This window comes from Synchiropus splendidus, chromosome 19, assembly GCF_027744825.2.
Source record: "Synchiropus splendidus isolate RoL2022-P1 chromosome 19, RoL_Sspl_1.0, whole genome shotgun sequence".
Taxonomy (NCBI): domain Eukaryota; kingdom Metazoa; phylum Chordata; class Actinopteri; order Syngnathiformes; family Callionymidae; genus Synchiropus; species Synchiropus splendidus.
The window spans coordinates 7342155-7362500 of record NC_071352.1 but is presented as its reverse complement, the minus strand read 5'-3'; the positions used below and the strand labels follow the sequence as shown (position 1 = coordinate 7362500).

At 43.1% G+C, this 20346-nt stretch overlaps 1 protein-coding gene across 4 annotated transcripts in view; it reads left to right on the top strand.

Annotated features, from left to right (window-relative positions):
- The window catches only part of LOC128751127 (transcription factor MafG), a 20631-nt gene extending 1237 nt beyond the window's left edge, over positions 1-19394 (top strand). Inside the window, exons 1-4 of one of the 4 annotated variants that reach the window (XM_053851957.1) lie at positions 1-111; positions 2293-2374; positions 13831-13903; positions 14924-19394. The exon at positions 1-111 is cut by the window's left edge and continues 16 nt beyond it. In XM_053851957.1, the coding sequence (XP_053707932.1) occupies positions 13868-13903; positions 14924-15376 (489 nt within the window). In that variant the 5' untranslated portion in view covers positions 1-111; positions 2293-2374; positions 13831-13867 and the 3' untranslated portion in view covers positions 15377-19394. Of the gene's footprint in view, positions 112-191; positions 478-2292; positions 2375-13830; positions 13904-14923 lie in introns of those variants that run through there. The other 3 variants (XM_053851959.1, XM_053851958.1, XM_053851956.1) reach the window with 3 other exon arrangements.
- The last annotated feature ends 952 nt before the right edge of the window (positions 19395-20346 follow it).

Genomic DNA, 20346 nt, shown 5'->3' with positions numbered 1-20346 from the left:
CCAAAATAGTTCCTGTGCCGTTGAGAACTCATGCGCCTCAAAGCTGCTGCCTCATCATCTCGTTGCGATTTGGAGCGAAAGCGAGCGGAGGCGGCGATTTAACCACAACAGGTCGGTTGTTTCATTGACTCTCCCCCCCTCCATCTTCATAGGTGAGCGGTGTCTTTGAACGCATCACCTGCACCCGTCTGTACAATGAAGTGATAAATCATTTAGACGGCGCCAACCTTCGGTATCCATTTTTTTGTCTTCGCGGTGACACAAACGGCGTGTTTTAATCGTGGTGAGACCGTCTCACAATCCACCCCGGTATACGGCACCAGCGGACAAAGGTCTGCCTGCTGATAAGGGTCGATGTTTATCGCCGCAGATGGATGGAGACTTGCGTCTGATCCGCGCCGCGATAGTCGCTCCAGCGATGACCGTCATGCGTGTATCAACACCCCCATCCATATTCTGATGTCAGGATGCACATGTGTGAGTACATCCAGACTAAGTGCTCAGGTGTCAGCTGTCAACCTCGATACTTAATCCGTTTTAAAAATGCATGATAAGCAATATATAGTGCCGCGAGCCGCTGTAATGGATTTCTGCTCTGAGCATCGACTGCCGTATGTAATTATAGACTGGAAGTTCTGTTCAAGTAAATCGCTTTCATCCGAGTCTTTGTTGGTGATAAGGATATTATACTTTTATAATAACGTGAAATATTGCGTAAAAATGTTTTTCAAAGCGCATCAATTATATTAAGAAGTATGATAGTTGTTTTTTCCCCCCAAAATACTGGTGAACTCAGAAGGAACATATTCATTGTACGTTGTGTTTTTGTGAGAATGTGGGAGCTTTCCTCAAGTTTCCTCACGCAATTTTCCTTGCTTGTTTCATCAAGCCATCGATCCAACATGGTGCTGCGCCGATGAGGACTTATGTGGATCGGAAATGAGTGTTTGGGGAACTAGTGAGATCTCAGCAACGCTAACTGATATGCTTAGATTGTTCTTGGCAGAGATGGCGAGTGTCTGCTGTCTGTTACTAACAGATGAACCCAGTGAATAATTGATCATTTATTTTATGTTCCCTGGGTGTTTGACCAAGGCTGTGAATGCTACTGCCACCTGCTGTCTTGGTGCTGACCTCTTTTGAATTTGACTATTACTTAAGATAGGATAAGGTACGCTTTACCAAAAACGCTCTTATTATTAGGAGTGGAAATATTTTACTGTACGTACTCATGATTCAATTCCGATTTTAAGGACGTTTTAAACATGTATCCATGATGTAATTGTTGCAACTGTTAAATAAAAGCAACAGCACTAACTGTCCTAGTAACAATAATAAAATTGCCTTTTTATTAAAAAAAAAAAAAAAGCTAAATATACTGAAAATGCCTTCACTGGCGACCATTGTTTTACTGTCTTGGTAAAGCTGTGGCACATCTGTCTCAGTGATAAACGTATGGGCTCCGTGTGCCCATGATTTCCGGGTTAAAGACGAGTCAGCGCATTTGTTGTCAGTGTTCCCAGACGTTCGGCAAAACCGAAATGACACCATATTGGAGCATTCAGTGAAGACGAAGCTGGTTGGCTCTCCTTCTGCGCCATCTTTGTTTTGGTCCTTTCTGTACGTGCTTTCCAGAACTGGCTGTGTGGTGATGTCCGGACAGAACGATAGGTTACAAAATCGTGGACAAAAAAAGTTGTAAATCAATTCTTAATCATAGCAAATAAGAATAATTACATAGAATATTGCATGTACATTTCGGCTACGGTTGCTTGTCAAGCTAGGGCTAAATTGATCTACAAAAACTGACAAATAAAAAAGGATCCTTAACTTGTACATCTTCAGAACTTTAGTCTGTAAAACAAATGAAGGGCGGAAATGTTTTTTTCAAAACAAGTGTTGACTTACACATCCATGCTGGTGGCGCTAACAGCCACTTCCATTGCCGAAGTACTGTATATTTTTTGATGACGTCAGCTGTAAATGAGCTACTTGACTTGGGTATTTGAGCGTCTGTCTGGTTTACTTTTATTATGGAGTTCTTGATATCGTAAAACAGCATGTTCTTTTAAAAGACCAACAGGAAATACAATTCCACAGTGGTTTGAAATGAATAGAAATAGACCTGTGTATATATGTAATTCACAACGCTGTTTGAGCCAAGAGTCATTGTTGGTCAGGTTCAGACGGGGCCAACTGAGTTGGAATACTTGCAGTTTCATTTCTACACATGCAGTGAACTTTGCGTTCATATCTGTAATTGATTTTCTTGAACATGTGCTTCTGCTACAGATGGACTCGTGGTGTACATGAGGGCAGCTTAAAGTGAAAGAAAATTCCGAACAATCCTGGCAAAATTGACAAGTTATGATAGGTTTGGATTCTTATTTCATTCGCCACGTTACGATGCAGTGCCATGTTTCTTGTTAAATAGATAGATGGAGGAGCTTGAAAATGATCCGGTTAGAGATGTTTTATTCGTTACCCTTGACTCCTCAACTCTGGTTTATGGTAGCCAGCGCACATTATGACGGTGCGGTGCTTATTTTTGGTTGGCAGATGCGCTTGTTTTCCTGTGTGTGACATGATGAAATTTGCAGCCCATTAGAGAGTATGGAGGACAGGTAATGAATTATCCATGGAGAATCTCTGTGCTGTTGGAAAAGTCACCTTGGAAACTGTTGCGCTTGTATAGGCAGAGCTAAATAGATGGATAGAAGTTGCCGGTTCTTGCTCAGATAACCAACTTATTTCATCATCATGTGAGCAGGGCATTGAAGTGTGTTTAGCAGACAGGCCCGGTCCTACATCAAAAGCCCCGGCTTTGCAATAAAGCGTAATGCCCATCTCTGCCTTTTCTCTGCAGGTAACAAGGATAGATGAGGGCCTGTGTAAGAGCCCAGTGGGGCCGTCGGTGGTGTGTGGATGGAGGCAGGGAGTGGTGGAGATCAGCTCTGAGATTTATTACCTCTTGCATTGAGGTATCGCAGATAAAACAAGGGTGGATTTCAGCGAGGTGAATGCACAGTGGTGTTGCTTTGACTGGGCCGGCAGTGGAGGGAGGAAGAAAATGTAATGTTGATGAAACGCAGAGCAAGACGCTGCACCGCACAGAGTGTAGCCAGCACCTCTGCGTGCCCTGCACTGTTGCGCTTTGGGACTACTTGCACCTATTCAGGACAATTAATCGCCCCCAGAAAGGAACACAAATGTGGGATTTGTCCACAAAAGTGCTGCTTAAGCTGCGCGGGGAAATGGGAATGCCCGGAAGCTAGGGAGGAATAGATCAATATAGTTTTTCTGTGCTGCTTTTGCAACAAGGAGGGATGCTGGTGATGAAACCGCTTGCAAGTGTAGTGTGGATTATGATTGCTTAGCATTACGATATCCCCACTGCACTTCTCAAAGTAGTACTTTCATCCCAACAGAGAGGCAAGTGTGTTTAACGAATTTCAGTTTGGAGCTTGAATTTCATGTGGCATACTCATTAACGCTCGCTTTGTCATATGCTTTGCCAATTTCGGGGCTGAAATGAATAATCGGGATGTGCTGGGCAGTAAGCCCGTCCTGTTGTGAACAAATCCGCTATATCTTGATTTTAGTCTGACATTTGGGTCGTGGACACAGCTGAGAAGAGGTTCGAAGAAGAGGTTGGAAGCTAAAACAGGAGCCAGGCTCCGTATACTCAGGGGTGTGCTGACGTAGCTCCAGGTTTGAAGTGTCAGGTGACTCCCCGCTAAAACATCAACACCCAGTGTTTCTGCTGCGTGTAAACGTGGAGAAATCATCTCTTTCTAAAGATGAAATTTCACGTCATCAAATGTATTAAAACGAAGTGGAAACATCGAAACAATATAACGCATCATTGGCCGCTTTTAATGGGAAAATCCCGAAAGAAACATCATCTGTTCCTTGTGGAACTCAAGTCACGCATTCCGACCAGACGTGAAGAGATGGACTGTTGCTGAATGGAGAGAGATTTACTTCTTATGATGAAAAACTAGCGTTTGTATTGTCACCAATTCAGTAAATGTCTTAACATTTGCCTCTGCGTTCTTGGGGGTTGGGGTACTGACAGGGATAAAAGGGTAGGGGCAGGGTTACCTGTAAGACAGAAGGAAGAGAGCGGGCCTACGTCAGAGCCCCCTTGTGATTATAGTCCAGTTGCTTGGGTTGTTGAGTGCAGTTGCCAGTGTGTAAGTGTTACAGTGTAAGTTATGGGTGACCAAGTCTGGCCAGCCCCTTAGATCTTTTGCATGTTCCACTGTGGAAGGACCCCGAACACACTGGAGGAACGGCATCCCACAACCTGGGAGAGAAGGAGTTTGCAAACCCTGTGCAACCCAAGTTTGGCTGTGCAGAAGACTCTGAATGAATCGAAGGGTTCTCTCTCTTGAGGATAGAAGTGTCTCTTGTGTCACAGGCTTGTAGCCATCAGGGCTCCAGCTTAGCTGTGTTAAGCTAAATGCTATTATGTGGTGATCCTGAACTGTTTAATGGCTTGTGAAAGCCTCCTTCAAAACTAGGTAGCAGTTGGTCTGTTATATTTTGCTTGGATCAGTGAAAAACCGTTGATCAGTCTCACTATCAGACCTTGCCATGACAGTGATGAGCCTCTAAATCGCATGTGCACTGCCTTGTGAATGATGTCATTGATATATTGATTTACTAGATAATCATGTTGAGTGTGAGCGCTCCATCAAATACCCTGGAGACAGACATCATCCATCACTTGTCATGTGAGAGTCGTCATTAGGAATTTACATCTTTGTTTCATTTAGGAGATGGCTCGCACGGCCGACTGATAAAAGTGTTTTGATAAAGACTGTTTATGATGCGTCGCCGTGGTGATTTGTGCAGTCGAGTGCAGTCTTCATTTTGTTTAGCTGCTTAGTCAGTTTTCGTTTCCTTGACAGGCCTAACCCTCTTGAACTGTCGGGCTGTTCTCAAGATGGATCTGGGTCTGACCTGGGGCCCCTACCTGCTGGATGGTCATGGAAACCTTCACACAGAATCCAACCACATGACCTTAGTCCCGAACTGATGGCAGTGCCTTTCACCTGCGAACTAACGGAAGGGCCTGTAAGACTTAAAGAAACCCTTGGTGTCATTTTCCAGAGCCCATAGATGTTATGGGAGTAGGAAGGAACATAGAATGGAAAAGGAAATCCTTTACAAAAGACGCTCTGCCTTAAATGGACGAGGTTTTTCCACATTGAGTGAGGTGGAGATCCGAGGATAGCAGAGCTGCTCTGCTGCCGTCTCTGGTGTGACAGGGCGCGCCGCAGATCCGCTGTTCTTCGAGCCGCTTTCGATGGAAGCCGGGGCGAGACCATGGTGGGGCTAATTAGACCCCGGTCTGTGAAACGCAGCTCTCTCACCTGGGTAGTCAAGTCTGAAATACTAACCTGAATCTCCTTTCACTTTTATTTCCCAGATGGGAGTTTAGAAAACAACCTGTAATTCTGAATTTAAAGCGTTATTAGAACCCACTTTTTAACAAGCTGGGTATCCACCACGTCCACCATTTCTGCATCTGTCTAGCATTGTGTTTATACAGGTAATAATAGTGTGTGTGTGTATATATATATATATATATATATATATTACCAGTTTACTATATAAACAATAGTATTGACTACATCTTGCATAGAAGCTAGTGAATATTTTCCCTGTGTGTGTGAACATCTGTGTCTGCGTGTGTGTGTGTGGGCTGCCCGGTACCCTTGCTTCTTGTGCCAGCAAAAGGCCGAAATATCCAGAGCTATTCTCCTCCTGTTTAATCAAGTCCTCCAGGCACATTCAGTGAAAGGCCAACGAAGTTTCTCATCCCGCCGATGCTAACAGAGACGCTCCAGCTGTAAACAGTGGCTTGAAAATGAATTCCATATCGAAACATCAGTAAATGCAAACCAGCCAAACTCCAGTCCTTTTAAATAAACCTCACATTACCAGTGACATGAGAAAACACAACATCCCCAGAGGCTGGTGATTCATGTTTTTACTTGAAAAACAGGATAAAAATTCAAGATAAAAATGAGCCCAGTATGTTGTGGTGAAGCTACTTCTTATTCATACTTGTGTATTTTCGTAACAGGAATAGAACATTTACACGGGGACTATAAGTGTATTTATGCTATTGAAAAAATGTCATTTTAATTTATCGTTCTAAATACAGTGACCTACTTTAGAAATATATCTATTTAATTCTCAATGGCAACCGTTAAAAACGTTTTTTTTTTTCTGTAACAAACTTGATTCGCTTTTTTGTGTTTCGACATCTACTGCCACGGATTGTTGTTGAGCATAATAACTGGGTTGTGTAATCCCTCAAAAATCAGGCTGACCGTAAGGGCTAAACCATGTGTCAAACTCAAGGTCCGGGGACTGAATCTGGGCAGCCAAGTCATTTTATGTGGCCCACAAGTGCTTTAAGTACGTATTGCTAGTTAATGCTCATTTACAGTGCATTGTACGCTGGTTTCTAGACAGATGTTGTCAATGTTTGCTGTCTAGAAACTTCCTAAAAAATCGATGGAGATGTGCAGATGTGAGATGGGAAAGCGTTTTTTTTGTTTCACAGACATAGCGAGCCTCCAATAATTAAAAGGGACACTGATATTCCCATCAGTTTAGACTCCTACATTCCTGTACCTCGGCTCCAAACTAAACAGCTATAACTGAGGAATCTTTTAAGGTAATATTGACTAAGACTTTGTTGTGTCTGTGCTTCATTACCAGTGCTGTTATACCTTTTAAGCTAGCACCATCTATAGGATCCCATCCGAAGCAACTTGCTTATGTTGAACTTTTTTGCCAAATTCTTGTTTATTTAGTGAAAAATGAGACTGCAAAATTTATCGACTATCATTGTAAATATAGAGACAGATGAAGCGTCACGTTGTCCAATTAGGTAGCATCCATCCCAGTTCCCGTGTCTTGTTGTCACAGCACTCTGGCTGTTATTTTGCAGATGTGTCATTTTCTGTGGCCTGTATTTTTAACTTGGAAGCTTCCGTGACTGCATTGTTTGCATTGTCAGCAATTTAGTTATAATTCGCCACATTAAGCTAAACAATTTAACCCCCCCAATGCGGCGTTCTCCGGCTGAAGGGCTATTTACAACCACTCATGCGTTATTTCCCTCTTGTGTTTGTGATTACCTTCCTGCTGACCATTTATTCCTTCTCTGCAACAATCGCTCACAAAGTCTTGACAGCCGTTTTACCCTTAATACTTAATGTATTCTAAGTGTCTTCAAAAGGCCAGCCGAGGATTTCGGTAAGCATTTATTGAAGCTGCGCTTCAAACCTCTGCTGGTCAAAAGTATCGCCTGAGTATTTCCCCTCCACTAGCAGCGTATCACATTTCCCTCTAAAAGCTGAATGATTTCCCCTCTCCCTCTTTTTGTCACTCTTATTTCACGCTCTGAATACTTAGTAGTTAATAGCTTCCCTCCCTTCTTCCCATCATACCTTTCTCACACACACACACACACACACACACACACAGAGTGTTGGCTGCATGCTCAAGTTTACTCGTCTTGCTGTTGCTCCTCAGGAGCTATCACAGGAGTCTGATTTTTAATTTGCAGTTAAATGGCGCCCAACACATGAAGCTTGCTTGATAATTGACTTCACTCAACTGAAAGGAGGAATGATTCGATCCGAACATCTTGCAGATCTTTTTCACAAGAATTGGGAAGGAGGGAATATCTCCGACCCCGACTTGACTCCTGATAATGCTTTTTTCTGGCCGGAGGCAGGGTTCACCCTATAGACAATTAGAAATTGGAAAGTTAAATAAATATAACAACAAATAAGAAAATCAACATATAGCTTTTGTCACATTAGCTGTTGTGTTCTGAACGTTTTTGCAGTTCTCACTTGCTTTATTTACAATACAATGTCTAAATGTTATTAACAATGTTATTGGCTGACTGAATTATAAATGACTTGGCCAATGAAAATCTTCTTGATAAAAGTGCAAGAATTCATGCATGTTTTTGTTGGGCCTGCATGCAAACTTAATAGCATCCCAGATAGATATTTAAAATTTGATACCAATGAGTGATACTTAAAAAGACAATTAAAAATGTGGTTTATTAGCATGAAAAACAGAGCCACTAATGAATAACATAATTAAATGAAAAAAAGTATATATACAGAAGTTGTTTTTGGGCCCAAATGGCCCCAAATCAACCGATATATCGGCTGTTTTTTGGGCCATTTGGGCCCTCTTGTGTTAAGACTATTGCCTGCTGCTCATTCGTGCCTTGGCAAATTGCAAGTGAAATCTAATTTTGCTAATTCATATTTTCATTGGTGACAGATTATTTTCTAATTTTCTCCTATAACCCGTTGCTTAGGCCTCTGACTGCATTACATGATCTTTGTAATTGATAAAATTATTGTTACTGCTATGTTTATGTTACCGTTTGGTTATGTACCGTTTGTATGAGTCAGTTTGCATTTTTCTGTTCAACCGAAGCAGTAAAACCATTCGAAATAGGAATGTGTTTTATTTTCTCATGGAAGGTTTGCAAACAAATGAATATCGGCACGATGTAATTTTCCCAATACCAAAGCCAAATCTGATCTCAAATATCAGCTCAGAATATCATCCTAATATCGGTTGTCAGCTTTTTTCTAGTTCATACAGAGTTGGATAAAAACAGGAAAAAGGCCACATGTGGCCCCAGAGCCACGCATTGAAGACGTCCACCTAATGGATGCCCTTCCAAGTTTATTTTCTTCTGGACACAATTTTTCTTTTCTTTTTAAAAAAAAATAATTTCTGTTCGACATTGATCATGTTTTGAGGCTTTTAAAGAAATGAAAAGGAGCAGCACACGTATTTGGCTGCTCTTTGTCATTCAGTTTCATGTACAAAAGTCTGTGATGATTAAGAGCCGAGCTACCGGAGTCGTAAATTATTGATCAGGGAAACTGAATCGGTGATAATCATCGACTGTCTCTTCTTTTGTGCTGCGAATCCTGCGACAATGAGTTGAAAAAAAAAAAGAAAAACGCCGCTAAACTACTTAATCATCTGATGACTAATTCACCAGTGGGCCGTAGATCCTTCATGAAACTATAAAGACTTGTCTTTTCAAGCAGAGATGGCTGATAAAGGGGTGAAATTTAATCCTGGCATAGGAGGGAAACGCGTATGACTGTGTCCTATTGTGGAGGGAGAATTGCTTTGTTAAAAACGTATCACAGAACTGGGTTTCTGCTGTTTGATTGTTCTTCAGCCTCTCCCCCGAAAACAGCCTTTCATCAGCATTCACTGGCGCGGTTTAGTTTTATTCACTTCATTAGCAAGCTGCCAGTGCCAAGCGCTCAGAGGCTTCTTTTCAGGAATTGATCATGACAAGTTAAATTTATATGTGTGTGTGTGTGTGGGTTTAAGGCTTCAGTGTAGGTGCACCTGATTGGTTCTGTGATATCCAATCCACTTTCATGTCTCCGCAAGGCCGAGGTTGTTGCTTCTCCCTCAGCTAGTTTAGTATTCAGAGTACAAGCGCTGTCGTAATCTGGATTCCGAGGCAGGTTCCCGGGGTTTTTGTTTGCTCTTATGGCCATGATAATCTTGTTACACCGCTGTCAAGTGATGGCGGCTCTCCCTGCAGCCATGAACCACCAGGCATGCCACCTTCACTCCCTGAGATTCGCCCCCCCCACCCCCACCAAACCTCCTACCATTTTGAGACAGGCGGTGATGGAAGACCCTTTTGGATCTATCCTTGGAAGAATCACCTCCTGAGCATCTTTATTCAGTCTGTCTCCCGCCCCCCACCCGGGGAGCGACGGTGATAAATATTCATTAGAAGACATGGTCTGTGGATGCTCCGTTCCTCCTCTACAAAGGGTCCTCTAGCTAATGGTGTCCATCCTTGGCAGGCCCCCTGGAGAGACCCTGTGGAGGGGATGAGATCATTAAAGCACAACATGGGCTCAAGGCTGGACCCATCATGTCGCATCAGCATTTAGCGTCTCCCTCACAGACAGAACCTAAGTCCACCTTCACGAGCCGGCTGGATATAGCATGGTTCCGAAGGCTGGCCCGCCTGCTCTGTCCCCTCAGTTCGACTTCAAAACTTCCTAATTGGCACCTTGGTTTTGGTCCTTGCTGAGATCAGTATTTTTCTCGCTCAACCTCTTCTTCACAAATGTGTCGAGCTTGCGTTTTCACAAGGCAGCGCGCTCTCTCTCTCTCACTTCCTATCTGCCCTGCTTTATTCTTACTTCCTCCCTATGTCTATCTCTATCACATTCTCTTCACCTGAGCGGTAATACTCAGCATTTTTCAATTTCCTGTGGGTGTGATGTCTATCCTCCACAAGCTATTGGCTTTGATTTGTCAGCATTCTTTCAGGCGATTCATAAAAATTCAGCAAACACCTACAGAACACATTGGTGTCTCCGCTCTTGCTCTATATTCCTGCTCCAATCTTCTGTTGATTTTCACTTTTCCACCTGTCTTTGCTTTTCAGTCGCACTCTCCTCCAGCATTTTTCTGAGATCATAGGTGTCTATTTTTAAGCCGGGGTGTATACCGTCATGTCTCTTTGTCTCTGGGAGCTATGACATGCCTGATAGTGGAAGGGAGCAGCTGTGCGTTGGACCTTGTCTGTGTTGTGCTGCCATGCGCTGTCATTGGTAGCCGTCTGTCTGCAGCAGCCTGCACAACTCATCCACACCGGTGAGGTTTCAACATCCCAAGCAATGTGGAGAAGATTCCAGCACACAGCTGTGGGCCCGTATACAGGCCAGGTCTGGGACGCATTAGTGTGTCAAGGTGGCAAGATTGAGCATTGAAAGCAATCTTCTCCAAACAACTTTTCCCCGTTGCTGTGTTTGCAAGGTTGTCTGGAAGTGTTCTTTTTAAAAAATTGGAACTGCTTCTCTTTAAAGTGTTTCCAGATGAGCACAAAATTCAGTTTCTCACATCGACTACTTCTGAAAGTCATTTGAGTTTTCTGAGGGGGCTTTAGTGCTTGAATGACTTCCCTATATGAAAGAAGAACGGCAACTAAGCCTTTTATTCTGTGCTCCGTTTAGGATTCTTCTTCTACTCTAGATTTATTGCTTCAACTGCTATTTTTAGCTTTAGAGTGTTGTCACTTAATGACACTTGTTTCGTCAGTATTATGGTTACATTTTTTTAACATTTATGCTTTTATTGTCTTCTTATAACACATCAAAATCTTATTCTTTACTAGTTTTAAATGGACTTACATGAGTTACTCCAATCATTAGGGCCGTAAAAGATACTTATTTTGTTGCCTCCAGCAATTGTGAATAAACTCCTGCTGTGATAGACGGAAAAAATGTGATGTAAATTGTTATTTATTGTTCATCGCCCCTCATTCAGTTGCAACATCATTGGAAGACAAACTTTTGATGTGTACTATACACAGAGAGTGCAGACCACTGCCAAGCAGCTCATATTTTTCCTCATTATTTATTATAACTTTTGAGCTTAATCTTGATTGGGTGTTAGCCTCTGCATGTCTGTAACTCTGACGCGTTCTTTAGTGCTGTTCCTTCCACACCGTTGTTTTTAGGACTGTCCTGAACTCTCACGAGGTCCATCACAAGGAGCAAAGGGGTAAAAGTGGCCTGAAGTCTTTAGACAACACAAAACCCCAACATAGCCACGATATTGCGTACTTAATATATCAATACAGTACGGTGATATTCTTACTTGGTTGTTTCATTGATTTTTAATTACTGTCAGACGTTTTATTTTTTGACCAATATCTCATCCATAGTGTGTAATATTGGGCGTCAATCTTTCAAGCTTGCACTGCTAGGAAGTGCTTGATTTATTGTTGGAATCGTAACAAGAATAATAAAATAATTGATAGCTTGTGATGCTAACTTTAATTCGCATTGGTTTGGTTTTGTCTAAGTTTTTCTGTCTTGAAAAGCTTTTTCAAAATGCTGTTGCTCAAAATGCTTATGTAAAATATTGTAGCGGTAAAGTATATAATTGTATATAAAATGACAAGCCGACTTCATGCCTTGTTGGTTAATAGCACCTTGTGCAGCCAGAGTGCAACGTCGCTAAATTCCGGCTCCCCGTTGGTTTGTTTGAGCAATGTTTTGTCTAAGTGTGGAACGTAGAATTCGGAAAAATCTGACCCATTTTTTTTTCACCTCCCGATAGCTATTAGTGGAGTACTTTCCTGTCTATTTATCCATTATCTGTGCTTCATCAGGCGCGCCATTATCCCATTATGTTTTGCATCTGTGGTCCAAATGCTTACTGGAAATGAGTCACCACAAAGGCCAGTGAAAGGTAGGTGTTGCCATCAGACAGCTATTCATAGTCGAGCCAACAGGGATGAAAGTATCACATGTTGCTCCTCGCGATGCAAAAGGAGGGTTATTTTTTTCCGGTTGTCTCGGGCTCAGAGGAACGCTGCACTTCTCAGAGGGGAATTTTTCAAGCGCGGGCATCAAGAATGCGAGTCACAATCTGACCTCATGTTATGCCCCTGGACTGTCTGATGATGTCGTATTCAGGTCATTTTTAACAAGCGTCTGCCTTCTCCTCTGTTTGGCTCAGGTGACTGGTCCACCTGTAGTACCCTGCTGTTGCCATGGCGATAGCTGGCCATGCTTGATTATGCTTCACAGAAGTGGCTGGGTTTTTTTTTTCTCCCCTAATTCACTCTCATTGAGCTGAATGAAGTCAATGTCAAAGAGTAGCAGTTGCTCCAATATCAATTACTAATTTCCATGTCGAGAAACCCCAGTTCCACCGGAGGACACAGGCATTTCTGTTCACACGCTGCTGGGATGTGGAAATCAGCTTAGCGAGGCAATGTGCTGGCTGGACTTGCTGTGGTGGGTGCCTGTGTTGCTGACACAGCATTCACTGTAAAGCACCCCAGAGTGCATGTGTGTGTGTGTGTTCCCTGTATCAGACTGTGCTCAGAAGACAGCAGCCTCTCTCCTGAAACCAGTGGGCTCAATTTCTCGCCTACACAGCTTCTTTTAGTATATGCTCTGTTCCAACATGACACAAGGAGCTGCGGCCACAATATCCCCAGGGGTCATGCAGTAATCACATCATCTTGTTGCGCGTCGATTTGCCTGTAAACACAGATCATTTGCATGCAGACATATTCCATCTCAATACATGGTGCTCTTCTTCCCGAACGTGTTTCTGTGGAGCCCTTTTCGTGTCAATCTGTGACCCGTGTTCTGTTCCCCCACCAACAAGGCTGCACTCAAAGGATTTTACTGTTCTCACGCTGTGGTTTCCAAAAACAATATGGCAGCCATCCGAGCAACCACATGGTGTCTCCTAAGTTCAGCTGCAGTTCAGGATTTATAAGCGGTAGATTTTGAAAGCTTAGCTGTCTTAAAAATTGAGAAACCCAGACATCTTTCTTCCCTGAAACATCTCCAGCTTTTCTGAGAAAAATCGAGACATACCCAGGGCAACTGTGGGAAGTGCTCTCTCCATCTTATTCTGGGTCTACTCCTGGGCCTTCTCTCCGTTAGATGTACCCTGAGTACCTCACCGGGGGCATTATCACTCGATGCCGAAGGGCAGTAGATCGAATCGATGATGGCCAACCTCCTTACTTGGCTGTCCGTCTGTTTGTCTTTTAACAAAATCACTCAAAAATGGATGGACGGATTTCGGGGAAATATCATGAAACTCCTTCACCTTGTGTCCAAACTGAACTGGGCATTCCACCCTTTTCTGACTGAGGGTCACTAGCTCTGGTTACATCAGCACTTTTCCCACCATTGAATAAATGTAATCTGATGTTCCTTGTTTACGTGGCATGCATTTGTTTTCCAGATCAACCAACAGGACTAGTGGACTGGGCTCTCAGGGCATGACTACTACAAACAAGGGAAACAAGGCCTTGAAGGTACAGTGTCGACATGGCTCACTATTTTACCGTCACTATTGCAGTTTGTGTTTTTTTTTCTTATCTGATTCAGTCAATATTTTAGAAAGTCTAGATGAATTATGTGGCTGCCGGTCAGTCTTGAGGCCTACAATATAGATATTTATAACCATATTTTGCCTACAAAATAAATCCATAATGTCATTTGTCAATGGCTTTACCCACAATGCACTGCCACAATTGAGGCTCATGGAGCAAAGAAGCCTACTTGAATTTTATTTTTGGTTCGTCACAGCCATTTTCTAAAAGTTTAATAGAAGTCTGTGTGACCAACTGCGATCCAGTAATGCACCTGTCAAAACGTGTTCTTGTTCACCTCTCTGCTCTAATGTTGGAGTTCTTTGTCAACAATGTTGCAGAGTTGTTCTTATCAAAGGCTTTGGTCCATTAATGAGTTCTGTTTCATCTGCATATTTGTGTGGCATCGTCTTTTCCTGTGGTAAAACATTGTCTGACCCAAAATACTATTCTCAATAGCCCCATTCTCTTAAGGCCCATTTGTGCTCATCCTTCTGTCCGTGCTCAATGTTCTTTTCCTCTGTATTTCTGTACTTTTCCACACAGCTTATGGATATGGACCAAACGGAGCAGTACTACGGGGGGGGGGAGGGTGTTGTTGTTACTACCTCATGTAGCTCTAATGAGACATGATGAAGAAATTCTCTGTCCTCCAGTTTCGATATATGTAACAGCCTCCTACACCGCTGTTGTTGTTGTCTATCGTGCTGGAGGTATATTATCAATACTTCTCCCCCAGTCTCCATGTTTGTTTTGGAATTTGTCGTAAGCTTTTGACCGTGGGCTGCTCCCCCTGGTGGATATATTGGTGAACAGCAATACCAACATAAAGAATGCATGAAAGTATGTGATCTGCGACGGTAACAGCATTTGATATTTTGTACGTAAAGGCAGCTTAAATGGGCCTTAACATGTGTCGGCAAAAATGCCATCTCTCCTGTAACTGGTAACCACTCCCACCAGGTGAAGCGGGAGCCGGGGGAAAATGGCACCAGCCTTACCGATGACGAGCTGGTGACCATGTCAGTCCGGGAGTTAAACCAGCATCTACGGGGCCTGACTAAGGAGGAAATCGTTCAGCTGAAACAACGGCGGCGCACCCTAAAAAACCGAGGCTACGCCGCCAGCTGCCGGGTGAAGCGCGTCACTCAGAAGGAAGAGCTGGAGAAGCAGAAAGCTCTTTTGCAGCAGGAAGTGGACAAGCTGGCCACCGAGAACGCCAGCATGAAGGTGGAACTCGATGCGCTACGCTCAAAGTACGAAGCCCTCCAAAGCTTTGCCAGAACTGTGGCCCGCAATCCCGTCACCTCAGCCCGGGGGCCCATGGCCTCCGTCATCGGGCCCCTCATTCCTGGTAAAGTAGCAGCCACCAGCGTTATCACCATCGTCAAGTCCAAAACAGAAGCGAGGTCATAGTAGCAGCAAAGGGGAGGAGGAATCAAGTCAGTGCATTTTAACGACTGGAAAAAAAAATGTGCTTCCTCGCTTGTCAATCAAAGTCGGATGACCTATTGGCAATACTTTCTTTATCTCCTGCACCTGTCAGAAGTCGTTATTTTATTCCCGCCTTGATCCATTTCCATCCAGAGATTCTGTGAATTGTTGCTCTATTGACCCAGCTAGCGCTTAGCGAGTCAAACAAAAGCCCTCGTCTTCATATGCTCCAATAAGGAATCTTTTTTTATTTATTTTTTCCGTGTTAGCGGCCTTATTTATCAATCTAGAATCAAGATGCAGATTGAGGTTTCTCAAGGCTCCCCTTGGCTTGTTATCATGCACTGACTTCAACTCGATTTTAATCTCTAAAACACCAAGACTAACTCCAAAATTGTATTGATCCCCCGTCCAGGTTACAAGCAGACGGAATGTTTCAAGCGCTAGCATGCATTTCCGTTTCATCAGTCCGTAACCGGGGTCAAGTCGTCATATCATTACCGAAACGACTGCTAGATGCAATAATATGTGTATGCACTGAAAATACAAAGAGGTCTTGCCCATTTATGGTGTATGAAAATGTAAAAAAAAAAACCAATGGTATTGCTGAAGGGTTCAGTGCCATTCCGATATGACGAGAAAACCTGAATGTTATCGAGTAATATTTTTGTCCTCTTCGGTGTTTCCACATTCACAAATATGTTTATTTAAACGGTGTACATTTCTTTTTGTATTTGTCGACAGGGCCATCCGATATTTCCAAACAAAAAACAAACAAAAAAACTCTCACAAGCTTTACTGTTTTCAATGTTAAGATGTAGAGAACTTTGTCTAATGTTGTTTTTCTTACTAGGTAGATGAACTTTCATCGTTTCTAGAAACAGAAAAAGGAAAAAAAAAAAATCCCGTGAAATATTTTTTTGCAATTGTACCGAAAGTGGCTTACTATTGAAGTCTGATAGCTTTTTCTAGTGACTAGGCGCATACTGTGGGGTAGCGCGTGACGTGACGTGTAAGTGACAAGTTGGCAGTGTCGTTCACTGTATAGATGTCAATGCTGTGCTATTTAAAAACAACTCTGTAGAGCTAAACTAGGTGGTGTGAACAAGGTCAAATGTCGTCGTGCGTATTGGCATCTGTGATATCCTCCGCTTCCTCGGTGTTAGTTACGTAAGCATCACGACGAGCCACGCAGAGGTGGGATTTAAAACGAGGCCGCTCATCCAGTTAGCATTGCTGTACGGAAAAGCTGTCATGGCCGGACGCCCTCTAAATATACCCTCCGTAACCTGAAAGTAAATGACTTCATTATTGGAAGGATTTCATTACCATATTCATCCCCGGCGCTTAATTGGTCTGAATGAGATGGCTGGAATATAAATGAGTCACCTGCGAGTGTCGATATATCGGCTCTTAATACAGAGGTTACGGAGATGGGTTCCTTTTTCTACCGAGGGGTTTGTATGCACTACGCTTGTTTTGCTCAGGACAAAATGGTTCATTGGACAAATGAACAAATCCTCCCAGACCAGAAGCGGGGACGGCAGCTCTGTTCATTTGGCTGGCTTTCTTTTGTAGTAATAATCATGTCATAAAGGGCTTCAATCCACACGCAGAAAGAGACGCAGCATGACCACGTAGAGTTACAATCAACGGCATGTGCCAGCAGCGCTTCCTCCGTGCCAAGTGTCGCATCCCCTCATGCTCCTCCAAGAGAAACTGAATAGCAAAGCTTTTTTTTTCCACACCTCAAGGTGAGACTCGTGTGATGACATGAACAGAATGCACTTCATCCTAATCTCCTGCTGGTCAGAGTGTCTTAAAAGCGTCAGCGAGTTCTTGATCTATAGTCCGAAATCGACGCCTCAGCAAGTCTCCCGACTGCGGCGCGGCTGCCGGTTGTTCTGCGTGCAAGTTTCCGTCAACATGCATAGCTGTTCACATCGACTGGTTAACTGTGGGAAAATATCAATATATATCTTTGACTCTTGACATAGCGCGGTGTTGATGTTGGCGTCCTTATTGCTGTGGCCGTCTTGTGGAGTAAACCTTTTTCGTGTCAAGTGTCTTTAAAGGTGTTGGAGTGGCACCGCCCGACCAATCGGAATCAACGCTACGATTCTATCTACACACACACACACACGCGGCGACACACACTCACGTACAGGTGTATAGTATGTAGCTCCAGTAGGTATTGATGACCATTGTGAAAAAGTGACCCTTAATATGCAACTCAGTGGAAAGGTGTGAAAGAGTAGCTGTACGAGTAATCGGTATTGTCCAAGTGACTGTGGTCTGTTCTTTAATATTTGCTGTGTTTCATTTGATTTTCTTGCTCTTTTAACCACTAGTTTATGAAAGGGAATGGAATGTAGTTAAAGCAGACCGGAACCAATGAGCTGTGTGCGTCAGGAAGGTAAATGTGGCCCATCCTGATCCTTTACACTGTAGTAATACTGGGGAGTTGGTGAGTTTTCTTTGGATTAAACTACACATTTGGCGACGTTTTCATGCAACAGAAGTCGTAGTCTCGATGAGCCTCTTCCGATTTGTCCTCAAAATGTTTCAGAATTCAGAAGCAGACGTGTCGCTTTTCTCTCTCTATCTGACCAAAATTAAAAGTTAGTCCCATCTAGTCTAGTACACATGGAGTGAAGCCACGAAGTGCTCTTCTTCAGGTGCTGAAGTGACAGCATGTTCGTCCCCCTCTGCGCCTTCTACGGCTTCTGCTTAATTTTTTAAATTATACTTCATTATTTTTCGGACAAAAAAAGTATATTTTAAGGCCAAGTGTTATTTTTCTTTTTAAACAATCTCCATAATTGAGGGTTTCCGCCAGGATTTTTGGAAACTGTGGCTGCACAAAAAAAAAAAAATGGAACGGAACCCAGCCGATCAAGAAGCAATAGAATCAGAGGGGAAAGTTTTACATTTACTAAATTGGTGACAATGAAAACACTAGTTTTTAATCAAATCTGCCTCCATTCTGTAGAGGTCAGTCTCTTCATATGTCCGGCTGGAACACGCGACTTGAGTTCCGCAAGCAATGGACTTCAGTCATTATGAGGTTTCTTTCGGGATTTTTCCGCCAAAAACGGGCATGTTCAAGTCCACCTCCATGATGCATTACATGTTATCCATTTGTGTCAATGGTTCCACTTAATTTTAATACGCTTTATCACGTTCATCTTTAAAAAGCGATCATGATTCTGAATGTTTGCCGATGCGCCAGGATCGCTTGTAAGTAGCGGAAACCCTGTAATTAAACACCACCAGGGGTGGTCTCACTTTCATTCAGTTTTCTTTCACTGCATTAAGAAGGAACTCAACTCTTTCCAACTCCTGACAAATCGAAAATAACCTGCTTTAACTATATTCCATTTCATTCCTACAAAGATGCGCTTTTTCACCTCCATCGACCCCGGATCAAGTGAGCCTTTCCTCCAGTATTGGGGATTCAACTGTCTTGACATAACTGGCTGAACAAAGTAGTTGATTTTGTGCCGAGGGCCTCTTGTGATATTTGTTTGTCTCTGTACGTTTGCTAATGGACGCTCACCTGCTGCTACATCAGTCATTTATGCTAATTATTGCTGTCATTTTTACACCGATTCTGTCCCTCCTGTTTTTAAGCTCTTCTGTTCCGTCGATGGGGATCGGTCACTGTACTGTGCGACTTCTGCTCCCAGCAGCTTTTTTCCTTTATCTGTACTCTTTGTTTTGAGACTTACAAGTGAGTGATGCAAAGTGTTTTGTTATTTTTCTGTATGGGTTGTTATAAAAATATTGCAGTACTTTGTATGAGAAATAGTTAATTTTAACTATTTATAAATTAAATTATTGTACTTTTTTGCAATCTGTAGATAAGTACTATGTATTCATATATACAGTAACAACTGTGGGTTTAAATGTGATTCTCTGAGGTGTCTAAGTTATTAATGTATATATTGTATGTTTGTTGATACAGCTTACTTTATTTTATAAGATCAATAAAATGTTTTAAAAAATCACTCTTTGACCTATTTATGGTGTGGAAGATTTCTTTTTTTTTTTTTGTGCCGTCCAGGGTGGGTTTTTAGGAGACACGATCATTTAGATGGCATGATTTCTTTTTCTGTGATCCAAAAAAAGCTACTGGGCGACCCACTTCAGCTAACCTCAGCGGACGTATTTTTGGCCCAACACGAGTAAAACATTAGAGTCATGAAGGATGTCTAGGTGTGCTTGTCCTAGATTAGGAGTGGTGAGTTAGTCATCTGCGGTCCCCGCGGGCCCGCTAAGCGCCCTCTGTCTCGGCGCACCTCATCAAACATCACCTTCCTCAGCAGCATTTCAACCCCGGCACATTCAAAACACATCTCTGGAGGGAAGGCGCTGAGACAAGGAGACAGATGGCTGAAGACGCGCTACATCTTACCGCTCCATCCTGCAGCCTGCACCCCAGTGTCTCAGCACCATTTCGGTGTTGCTCCCCCCCCTCGCCTCCCGTTCCTGTTACCGGTCTGGCTGACCTGTGCCGTAAAATGGCCTCCTCGGACGCCTGCCCTAGACAGGCGTATGCCCTCTGAAAGGTTGATTAATTCAGGAGGGGTGGGGGGCGTTTGGCTGGGTTAAGGTGAGCTGGTGGCCAATCTAGGACAGCATTCTTCATCCTCACCCACTTCTGCAGCAGGTGCCTGCCCCAGTTCCTAGACCCCAGCCTGCTGTACAATTAATGTTGCCATCCCCATCAGCTATGCTCCTCATTTACTGCCTCGGTCTGCCAAAGCTTGGCAAAAGGGGGCGCCGCTCTGCAAATGTCATGGAGGCTCTTGATGGAAGCACTTCTGCACAAGACTGAAGCCATTAAACTGGAAGCACTGGTCATGAGAGACAGCGATTATCTTGCTTAATGTGATCAATATTTTATTTATTCTCACATATCTAATGACAAATATCATCGTAGATGATTG